Below are 12037 nucleotides of genomic sequence, written 5' to 3' on the forward strand. Positions count from 1 at the left end.
TTTTCTTTTATTTGTTGTCGATAAAATAAATTTATGGTTATACGGTCAACTAATACAAGGTATGGATTTTTTTTTTCTTAAATTAATAAAATACAGTATCTTATAATTTTATTCCTTTTAGATTTGGACATGAGATTTAGTATTGGTATTAAAAATTATTAGACTTTTTCAATCAAATACAGTGAAAATATTTTGTGCAGATATTATAAAAAAAAAATGTTTAAACGTACTAAACAAACTCATTTTTTGAATTTCTCAAAAAAGAAAAACTCATTTTTTTCAAAATAAGAAAAAATCCACTTTAAAAAATAATATTAAATTTTTTTTTCCGAAAAGGAAAATATAAATGTTAAAACCACAGTTAAAAATTTGTGTAGTTTTTCCTTTAAAAATTAGAAACGAAGTATATATTTTATCATTTCAAATATAACACAATATCAAAACTTTGATACAAAGAAAAAAAAACTTTAGAGTGACAGTATTTTGTTCATTTTCAAAAAATTAAAATATTTTAACATATAAAATCCAAAAAAATAACTTTGAAAAAGATAATAACTACCTCACTTATCTTTAAATTTAGTAATTCTATCCATAAATATGAGGAAACTTAGATAGTCTGTGGAATGCTTAATATATAAGAGTAATTGGCATGATTTGATTTGAAATTTTTAAGAAACTATGTTTCTTTTTGTTGATTAACTTAAGTATCGTAATTTATGAGTTAGACCTTCTCTCAAGCAAGTAACCAAATAAAATATAGTAATTGTTCCAATTGTAAACTTAATTAAATTTAAAAATTAAATCTTAAACCACTACAAGAAACAGACAATATCCCTACATTAAAAGACATCGTTGGTAGTCAACTAATCGGAAGATAGCCTTTAAAATTTTTAGACTAGATCTGAAAAATCAATTTCGCAGCGCAACTAGGATTTGTGCCAATTTCTCTTCGTTGTTCTCTGTTTTGTTGTCTTTCACCGGTGCCCATTAGTCAATCGCCGCCATCACCCGTCGATCTTGAAGGTAGGGTGTCGTGTGGTCGTCGGTCAAGCACCGCCATTGAGTTTCTCCTGCCAGATCTCGTGGTGGTGAGTAGAGTCATTTGTGGTTTGTGCATCGTGTTGTATGTTGAATTATGTTATCAGTATCTCATTGTAGTTGTTTTGTGATCTAACTCAGAATTAGCTTTGTTCCTTTTTTCTATTTTTGTAGATACGGAGCATTCTTGAAATTTTGCACGGCAGAAAGATTTGTTGAAGAAGATTAAAGGGTGCACTGGAGAAGGTGATCCGTTGAATCCTCAGATTTGTGAACTGATAGCTATAAGGGTGGAAAGATTTGTTGGAGATGTTGTGTTGGAGATGATGTATTGGAGATGATATTGAGAGTTCTTTCTTCTATGTATTTGTCAAGACATATTTCGTTTGTAGACCATTTTGTCAACTTTTCTATAGTAAAGAACACTATCGACTTTGTTTATTTTGTTCCTTATGTGAATATTTTTTATTTGCTTAATACTGTTATACATTTTAGGTTATTCAAATCAAATTAAAAATAAAATAAAATAAAAAATAAAAAAATGACTATCTCTCGACGATGTCTATACATGCATGTGAATTCCAAACTACTAACGTCGTATATCAAGCATCGGGAGTTTATTGTCGCGTCGGAAGATATTCTCCTAACGGATATATCCCAACCAAACTCCTGACGACTAGTTTGTCATTAGGAGTGGATCTCACGATACATTTTTTACTATTTCTCGATGATTTCAAACGTCGGAAAAGAGATATTTTCTTGTAGTGAAGTTACATCATTGAAAAATTAAAGTCTCTTTAACACAAATAGTTAAAATGGGCTGTGTTAAATTTGTTAATTCATTAAGTTGGTTTTTGAGTATTTAACTTTGAAAGAAAGGTATCCTCTTCGAAAAAAAGAAGAAGGAAAAAAAAAAAAAAAAAAAAAAAAAAAAGGTTTCTACCGAACTTTTTGAAAAAGTATAAAGTATAGTAAAAGTTGATTCTATGAAAATAAAAAGGATTTTCATTTAAAAAAGAAAATGGCATGTTTGAGTGAGATTTTAAAATTATTTTTTAAAGAATTTTAAAATAGCCCCAATCATAGTTTAAAATTTCAATTTTCTTCAATTTTTCTGATCTTATTTATGTTATGTTAGTTTAATGCTATGATTTTTAATTTGTTTGTATCGACTTTTTTTATAATAAACAATGTACAATTATTTTATATGAAAATATTTTGTTTTCTTTAATTTTGTAATTAATTATAATATTTGATATTATTTTGTAATTATTTTTTCATTTTTTTAAATTTCTGCTCTCGTATCAACATTTACACAAATATTTTACAATATACATCTAAATGTTGTCTTATAGAAATGATGATTAAAAATGGTCAATTTTAATTTAGCTACAATCAAAGTTGCATTAACTAATTATAATAATTTCTATAAAGTTTCCTGAAATTTTCATCGCTATCAATATTTCCATAAAATGGGGATCTCGATATTTTTATCGACATCGATATTTCAAATCTTGGTTAAAATCATTATGATGATATAAAAATTACATTTTTAAAGTTTAAATCAAGCATTTAACTAATTTTGAGTGATCAAACGTATGATTTAAATGAGTTTAACGATTTCAAAATCACTTCCAAATACGTGATAAAAATTGTTGCGAAAAAGCTAATAATTAGCTTTTTATTTAAATAATGGATAATAGGATCTATTTTACAATTATTATATGTGGACAAATAAAAGTTTGTTGTTTTACTTTTATAACATAATATTTTCTTATAAAAATTTATATATGTATACTAAATTAAAAGGGTATAGTGGGGAGAATTTTAGCATTCCTCATTGTCCTTAATTTGTAATATAAAGACCATTTCGTCATGGTTTGTAGGTACCGTTTGTCCCTTTTCTTTTTATATTTCAGGATAAAAATTTGTATTCCAATGATTTTCAAGCACGTCCAAATACATTTTATATGCATTTTAAATTAACTTAGCCTTCAATTTCAAAAGAAAAAAAAAATGTTTGAACAAAATTAATGCATGTGTCTGTCAATCTAGTAATAAAAAGGGGTGTTCCTAGCTATCTTTTTCTTGCTTCTTTTTGTAGTAATTCTCTATACTTATTAGTTATTCGTTTAGCGTAATAAAGATAAAACACGGATTAAAGAGTTTTGACATTTTTGCTTTCTTAATTAAAGAGCATTTAAAAAGGTCCAAAATGTAGAATTTTTTTTTTATAGTTTTTATTTGGTGGAATTTTTACTTTACATAATGTTGTTCTTACAAGGATTTTTATTTGTTTTTATTAATTTAAATTTTTTTAAAATTAATATAGTTTATATTATTTGTATATGTTATTTTTCTCAACAAAATAAATTTTATATTTTATTTTCCTCAACAAAACAATATTTATTAATTTAAATTTTTTTATAAATAAATATTAATTTGAATTTGAATATCTTAATTAAAAAAATAAAAATGACCACGAATAATAAGAAATGGTGTTGTTATATATGGTTAACAGTATTTATTTAACTATAAAATACAAGTATATATATATATATGTAACTTTAATATGAGATGTTAGAAAAGTAAAAAAAATGATGCCCTCAATATGGAAATCTAAAAAATTTATGTTTTAGGAGAGCATCCAAAACTCTTGTAACGTCCCTGATCTTAATAGCATCTTAGGATACCCGAGCTTAGCCAGGTGTCAAAAAAGTAAAAGATGATGTACTCAACATTAGAATCTCAAAAATCTATCTTTTAGCATTTTAGGAGGGCATCCCAAAATTCTTGTGATACTCCTCGTAAAGGCATCTTATGATAACTGAGCATCCCCAAATGTTTGAGCATATCATTGCCACAAAATTAATGTAGTAACCAAGATGGTGATTCCATGTAAATCTTCGATTTTCACAAAATAAACTATATCTTTAAGATTTATTAGAGATAAAATGCTAATATTTTAAATAAATTGAACATAACTCAACATTTGATTGGACATAGAGATAAGACCAAGAAAAATCAAAAGTTTATTCCGTAAGAAAAAAAGAATCAATAGTTATGCATAATTTAGTTTGTTTTTATAATCTACTTTTGATATAACTAGTAACAAACACGTACAATGCAGGTGAAAAGTGTTAAAAATCTTAATTTGAAATCTTAAAATATTATTTAATTGTTTAAAGAAAAAACTCCAATGTAAATATATGATATAATGTTTTCTTTTCTAAAATTACAATGTAATAAGCAAAATAAAAATGGACTCATTAATTAAATTTTTTATACTATAGCTATAAATCTTTTAAATTTCAAATGTACCTAAAGTCAATGTGGAATATTGTTAGGATGCCGTGACAAAAATAAGAAGTACAATAAAAACAACTTACATTTTATTTGTCCGCTAGGTTAATTTTTTCTCCCTCTCTTTTTTTCTCTAATTTTTTAACTTTTTTTTTTTTTATTCTTCTTATATATAAAAAAAAATTCTTTAATTACTTTTATGTTTTTCCTCTAACTTTCTTCCTCTCTCAAACTCTGTTCCCTCTCTAAAATTCGCAATATCTGGAAATTTTAGTAACTTTTTGTCTCCCAAATATTTATTTTTCCGATATAATTTTGTTTTGTTTAACATTTTCTAAACTCTATTTTATAAATTTGCTTACAATTTTATAAAGGAATTCAAAATTTTGATTTTTACCCGATCTACTATTTTTTTTTTTTAAAAAAAAAAATCATTTTACCTTCAAAATTTTGTCTCTCTAAATTTTTGTTCTTTTTCTCTAAGATCATATAAAATTATTTAAGAGGGTAAGAAAAAATGTATTTTTGTATACATGTATCTTACTCATAAGTGAAAGAATACACAAGATCATATTTTAAAATTTATTTTACCTTCAAAAGTTTCGCCTCTCTAAGGTTTTTATTCTTTTCTCTAAACTTTGATTGTATGAAATCATATTTTAAGACTGTAAACAAATATGTGTGTTTTTTTATTATGCATGTGTCTTACCTCAAAAGTAAAAAAAATGAACCAATTCGATATGTGAGCACATCCACTCGAACAATGGTAGTACTCATATATCAATTGTATCTATTGGAATCAACAAATATATACATCTGAAGAATCATGCCCCATATCGAAGAGTTACAACATTGACATTAACTACACTTATTAAACTCAACAAACGGTTACAGTGAGTTGTGTCCCATCTAGAAAAACAAAAATAAGAATTTGTTAAAAAAAATGGGAAAATAGAGAGATAAGGATTATCCCTTTATTGCACTAATTATACGTAGTATAGATTTTGCTCAATTTACAAACAATATTTAAAATTATAGCTTAATTAGTTTTATATTTCCACATTTTCCTTAATTCACAAATATCCCTAATTATTTTTCCTGATCATATCTTTAGTTATATACAATCGAAAACTATATCAACAAGAATCCTACCGCATTGGGGAATATAATAAGGATGATAATTCGAGGTTATAATTCATAAATTTCAAACTAAATATTAATAAAATTAATTAATTAAGTAAAATTATAATGATTATAATATGATCTAACTCAATTGGTTAAAACATATATTTTTTATTAAAAGTCGAGAGGTTTGAATCTCACATCCTATATTTCTATAACAAATTTGATTACGATCTATTTTTTTTTATCTTTACATATAAGAAAATTTATTAAATCTTAATAATATCTTTCACACTAAAAACTAAATCATTTAAAATTAGTATAAGAAATAAATCAATTACCAACAAAAACATGAACTAAGGAGCTGTTTGTAACCATTTCGTTTTTTGTTTTTGGTTTGTGAAAATTAAGTTTATTTTCTCCTTATTTCTTACCATGATTTACATCTTTTTAAGTACAATGATTGAATTCTTAGCCAATTCCAAAAACAAAAACAATATTCTTTTAGTTTTCAAATGTTGACTTGGTTTTTTAATCATTAGTATAAAAAAGTAGATAACAAATGAACAAATTTAGAAGAGAAACTATGGTCTATAAGTTTAATTTTGAAAAACAAAAACAAAAAATCAAATGACCAACAAACAAGAGCTAAATTGTTATTTTTATCAAAGTTCATCAATAATTATAAGCTTAATTACAAATATAGTCTATAGAATTAAAAAAATAAAATTTAATCTCTATGATTTAATAAAATCTTATTCAACCGTATAAAGTAAATTATAACTTACCATTAACTTTACCATTTAACCAACCAAATTCCAAAAAAAAAAAAAAAAAAAAAATCATGTCAGAGGCGATTTGTCAATGGCCACGTGGCAATCTCTTACTGCTCCTCCGAAAGTTGGGTGTTGGCTATTCTCGTCTTCATCCTTCTCTCTTCTCTCTCATAAAACCAGCAACATCTGTGCCTTATATTTCGGCCACTTTTCGAAGCAAAAGAGGTTCGAACAACACAATTCTAAATTGTGGCCTTTCTCTTTTCTTTTTGGGAGGTTGCGTTTCTCAACTTCCCTTCACGTTTTCTTCCACTCCTTAAGAAACTTCCTATAATTTCCTGCTCCTACACATTACAAATTCATCCATTTCATTATCACAGACAGCAGAAATTTGTATGTATACGAATATTCAGAACCTGGGTTTTGGTATATTCCCCTCGAAGCCACATGAGATTTGATCTGTTTTGGCAAGAAATCTCAATGAAATATTATGGTGACATGAGCTCAAATAACCGATAACTGGGTTTTCATATCATCAACAGCAACAGGTATTAAAAAAACACAAAAAGCGAGAATAATACCCTTTTTGTCATTAAAGTTTGTTGTTGTTGTTGTTGGTTGGTCTGGAGAGGCGATAACATATTGTAGTAATGGATTTCTGGCCAGAATTCCTTGCAAACAGTTGGGGTAGAGAATTTGTCGCCGGTGGATTTGGTGGTATCGCCGGCATAATCTCCGGCTACCCACTTGATACTCTTCGAGTAAGGCAACAGCAATCGGTTTCTGGTTCTGCTTTGAAAATATTTCGTAATATTATTGCCAACGATGGGCCTGCTGGTCTTTACAGAGGCATGGCTGCTCCCTTGGCTTCTGTCACTTTCCAGGTCGTCTTATGAATCTTATCCTTCCTTGGCTGTTTCTGTTCTCAATGTCCCTTCAATGGCGGATTGAGATTCAAGGGCAGATACTGATTGATGTTTTTGCATTTACAGAACGCCGCTGTGTTTCAGATCTACGCCGTTCTTTCTCGAGCATTCAACTCCTCTTCCCAATCCAATGGTGACCCTCCAAGTTATAAGGCTGTGGCTTTTGGAGGAGTTGGTACCGGAGCTCTTCAAAGCTTCATCCTGACGCCGGTGGAGCTTGTGAAGATCCGCCTGCAATTGCAGAGTGCAAGCCATGCAGCAACATCACATCAACAACTAATTTCTTCTTCTTCTTCTTCTCATAGAGGTCCATTGAGCGTCGCCAAAAGCATCTGCAAAACAGAAGGATTGAGAGGGATTTACAGAGGACTTACCATAACCATGCTCAGAGATGCACCCGCACATGGCATCTATTTCTGGACATATGAGTGCATGAGAGAGCAGTTTCATCCTGGCTGCCGGAAGACCGGCCAAGAGAGCGTCGGCACAATGCTGGTCGCCGGAGGGCTTGCCGGAGTTGCCAGCTGGGTTTTTTGTTATCCCTTGGATGTATTGAAGACGAGAATTCAAGGTCAGACACAAAGAAAGTACAATGGAATTGTAGATTGTCTTAGCAAAAGTGTGAGAGAAGAGGGTTACAGAGTGCTATGGCGAGGGCTAGGGACAGCAGTTGCCAGAGCATTTGTGGTAAATGGGGCCATTTTTTCTGCTTATGAGATAACTTTGAGGTGTTTATTCAGCAGTGGAAGCAATCAAACACAGCAATAAAGCTCTGATTGCCCACATTTGAATTCCCTCACCTTGTGATTTCTTGTTTTCATGTTCTTTTACACTTCTGGTATAAAATGACATGCTTCAGATTTATACAAAGTTATGCTAAAGCCTTGATTGCCCAATTTATCTAATTTTATATCGCTGATCTTATGTGATGAAAAGTTTGGTTCCGAGAATATTTTATAAGCCCTAAAAGATCAATTTACAAAAATCCAAGACCATAAAAGAAGCCAAATGGTTCCCTTATATTGTCTCCATGAAAGGTAAAAACCCATTGAACAGAAAAGTACAGTACTCTACCATTGAGTTAGCAACTTCAAAAACATATCAATGAAAGAAGAAATGGTAGCGTAAGAAAAACTGTGTAGATATAATCGGAATCATTCCTTAGACAAAGGAGATTAAATTACAAGAGTTAGTCAAAATATGCCCCCAAAAAAGAAAAGTTCTTATACCAAACGAAAGTAACTTTTTGAATCACACATAAAAAATGCAATGAAAATGAAACCATCACGTGAGTATAAAGCAAAGATCATGGAAAGAGATAACTAGCTTCGTTCTGCAATTTCTTATTCCATGAAAATCATATCAATTTTCTAGAGTTTCACTGTGATGAATGAAGAATATATTCTAATTCATAGCTATGTATTCTCAACAATTGGGAAGAAGACAGTCAGAAAAATGTACATCTCTGGTTTGAGTCTTTACAGCAGAAGAAGAATATGCTCAGAAACATACTAAAGAATTTGTAAGAAGACGATTATTTACTCTGTTTGGAACAGTTAGGCACCCATTGAAGCAGACAGTTCGATCCGATTCTCATGCGGCGCCAAAACCAAAACTAACCTCCGCCAGAACTTCGGGATTGTTGTAATTCCTCACTGCCTTAATCATTCCCCTTAATCGGTCGCGATGATTAGGGTAGTCGAATATCTCCGATCCCAGAAAGATGCCATCACAACCCAACTGCATCATCAAAGCCGCATCCGCCGGAGTCACGATGCCTCCGGCCGCATAATGGATCGCCGGTAGTCTGCCAAGTTCCTTGGTTTCCTTGACAAGATCATAAGGCGCAGCGATCTTTTTCGAGAAAGCGAAAACCTCATCGTCATTCATGTTATGTAAATATCTAATCTCACCCATCACAGACCTCACATTACGCAACGTCTCCGCAATGTTACCCGAAGAAGACGACATATCCCCTTGAGTCTTCACCATTGCCGCACCTTCCTTTATTCTCCTCAATGCCTCTCCTAGGTTTCGACATCCACAGACGAAATACGAGTCCTTAAACTTGTGCTTGTTGATAAAATTCTGGTCATCCGCAGCCGAAGCTTTGTCGCTCTCATCGAAATGCCTCACACCAACAGAATCAAGAATCTGCGCTTCGACGAAGTGTCCTACGCGGATCTTTACGATTACAGGAATCGAAACAACTTTCTTGATTTCCTTGAATAGTAACGGGTCAGGCATTCGTAAAATGCCTCTATGAATCGGTTCGGAGAGCAAAACACAACACGCACCAGTTTCCTCTGCAATTATCGCATGCTTGATGTCCTTAACTTCCACAATGACTCCGCTACGAATCCGAGCTAGTTCGCTCTCGAAAGAATGTAGACGCCTCTTGACTTCAGAAACGGCAGTGCCGGCGGCGGCAAAGGGTGTGATTGCACTTTCTTCCGCCATTTCCAAAACTTCAAGAAATTGCAAGAATTATAGTTGAAAGAAAGAAATTGAACACCGTGAACTAGAAAGAATCAAAAGGCGAAAGGAAGAAGACGAACGAAGAAGAAAGTAAGAAAGTTGGAGAAGATTCAATTGGATTCTTCAGGGTTTCAATTTGCAAAGTTGATGGTGACTGGAAATTATGAATGAATATTTGTAAAGATGGAGGTATATATTTATAGCAACAGAACGCCTGTCAAAACAGTTATAAGAACTTTAAATTTCGAGTCTAACAAAATGTAAATATTTCATTTTTAGTTGTTTAATTATGAAATCTATGTTCCATATTATGGATTTCAAATTTCTAAAAGAGACACCTGATATTTAGTCCAATTTTAGAGAATTAGCTTAATTGGCATGAGTACGAGTGTAGGGTTGGATGGGAAATTTTTTTACTAAAGCCGAACAAGATCTTCAACCCGATCTTTAAAATTCATCGTCGGATTATTATTATTTTTTTTAATTTTTTATTACATTTTTTATTAACTTAAAATACTTAAATTTGTATATAACACGTACTAATAATTAAAATTTCATAAAATTCAAATATTAAATATCTATTACAAACTTCATACAAATACCATAAAAATATATATGAATTAGAATATTTTTTAGTTATAAATATATATTTATAATATATTAGAAATTTATGTTGGGTTGAGTCAATTCGAATTTTTAAAAGTGCAACCCGAACCCAATCCAATCCGAAAAAACATAAAAAAATCAACACAATTCAAACCAAAATTAAAGCTAACCCAACTCATCTATTACAATTAAGGGTAAGATGGTTTAATTTTCATTGCATTTTTTTATATGTGATTCATTTTACCCTTAATTGTACTAAAAAATTGAGTTGTTTTTAAATATAACAAAATTAGTCAACTCATTTATAAATATAACAAAATATTGATAGACAGTGATAGAAGATAGTAGTTTATCACTTATGAATAGTGACATTTTACTATATTCGAAAACATTTCTAGTATTTTTATCATTTAAAACAATTATCTAAAAAAATAGAAAATAATTACAATTTTTTAATACTATTTTTTTAGTTTTCAAATTTTGGTTTAATTTTTTAAACATGGGTGAAAAGTGGTTAAAAAACCTATAACTAAAAGTAGTATTTATTAAGGGTGTTCGTGAGTTAGGTTGGGTTGGGTTAAAACACTTTTTAGATCCAACCCAATTGTTTAGGTTGTAAATTTATTCAACCCAAACAACCCTTATTAAATAATAAACCCAACCCAACCCTGAAAATTTTGGGTTATGTTGGTTCGGGTTATTCGAGTCATCATTAAAATTTTTGTTTTAAAAATAAACAACGTGTTAAAATGTAAAAGAATTTGGTTTATTATCTTCACGTATTGAAATAAGATTAGCAAATTAATTTTAAATATATTATGAAACATTTATTTTCATAGAGTTAAAAAAAACTATTTAAAATTATTTGTGGGTAATAAATAATCTAAAAAAATCACGTAATTAGTGAAATTAAAATAAATATAAGTATATATTATTGTATTGGAAGTGAAAAAAATACTTTTCATTATTAATAATGAGTTCAGGTTGACTTGGGTTATTTTGTGTGAATCCATTAATCAACCCAACCCATAAAATTTTCATTTATTTGAACACAAATGAATTAATAACCCAACCCAAACCGTATGAGTTGGATTGGGTTAATATAATTTTTTGAACACTCTTAATATTTATAAGTTTAATTTAAAAGATCGTTACTATATTTTTAAAAAAATTATGCATCAACATAACTCAATTAATTAAAGTAAGAAGTAGATTTTTAAAAAAACCATGTATGCCCCTTTGTTATATAGGCCCTTTGATGGTGATGGAAGGCTTGAAGCAAAGTTAAGGAAAAATATTCACATCTAAGGATGAGAATGACTTCTTATTTGACTGGCATGGTTGATTTTGTTAAGATATTACATTTGATTAGAGAGTCGATTTAACCTCTCACTCACTTATGACTTATGAAAATGGTAGTGAATGATAGAATATTGAAATGAGATGTATGGTCCTTTTTTCCTTCTAGGTTAGAAGTTTTGAGTGTTGGGTAATAGTTATGTCTGTTAGTCTATCGGATTAATGTTATAAATTTAATATATGTTTCTGATTTATTTTAACAAATTAAAATTATCTTTGTTATATTTAAAACACTATGAAACACATATTCATTCATTTGTTTTGTATTGGATGTAAATGTTTTTCATACCATCAAAATTTATTTTAAATTGTTAAAATCATATTTTCAGGTAATTTTGAATATACAAAATTAATAATTAAACTTTTTAAAAATTCTTGCCAAATATGTCCTTATTTACTAATACAAATGTTTTTTTGGTTAAAATAAAA

General features: G+C 29.5%; 2 protein-coding genes across 3 annotated transcripts; one reads left to right on the forward strand and one right to left on the reverse strand.

The window, feature by feature from the left end:
• Positions 1 to 6692: 6692 nt before the first annotated feature.
• Positions 6693 to 8699, forward strand: LOC120085235 (mitochondrial arginine transporter BAC2-like). The gene is made up of 2 exons (XM_039041133.1): positions 6693 to 7123; positions 7232 to 8699. Exons 1-2 carry the CDS (start codon positions 6890 to 6892, stop codon positions 7931 to 7933), a joined length of 936 nt encoding a protein of 311 aa, XP_038897061.1. The 5' UTR covers positions 6693 to 6889; the 3' UTR covers positions 7934 to 8699.
• Positions 7576 to 9885, reverse strand: LOC120085236 (pyridoxal 5'-phosphate synthase-like subunit PDX1.2). 2 transcript variants are annotated; one of them, XM_039041135.1, is made up of 2 exons: positions 8786 to 9885; positions 7576 to 7707 (listed from the first exon to the last, which is right to left on the reverse strand). In XM_039041135.1, exons 1-2 carry the CDS (start codon positions 9623 to 9625, stop codon positions 7702 to 7704), a joined length of 846 nt encoding a protein of 281 aa, XP_038897063.1. In that variant the 5' UTR covers positions 9626 to 9885; the 3' UTR covers positions 7576 to 7701. The 2 variants fall into 2 exon arrangements, with proteins under 2 accessions (XP_038897063.1, XP_038897062.1); XM_039041134.1 differs by having other exon boundaries at positions 7589 to 7707; positions 8708 to 9885.
• Between the last annotated feature and the right edge of the window lie 2152 nt (positions 9886 to 12037).

This window comes from Benincasa hispida, chromosome 9 (assembly GCF_009727055.1).
Source record: "Benincasa hispida cultivar B227 chromosome 9, ASM972705v1, whole genome shotgun sequence".
Classification (NCBI taxonomy): domain Eukaryota; kingdom Viridiplantae; phylum Streptophyta; class Magnoliopsida; order Cucurbitales; family Cucurbitaceae; genus Benincasa; species Benincasa hispida.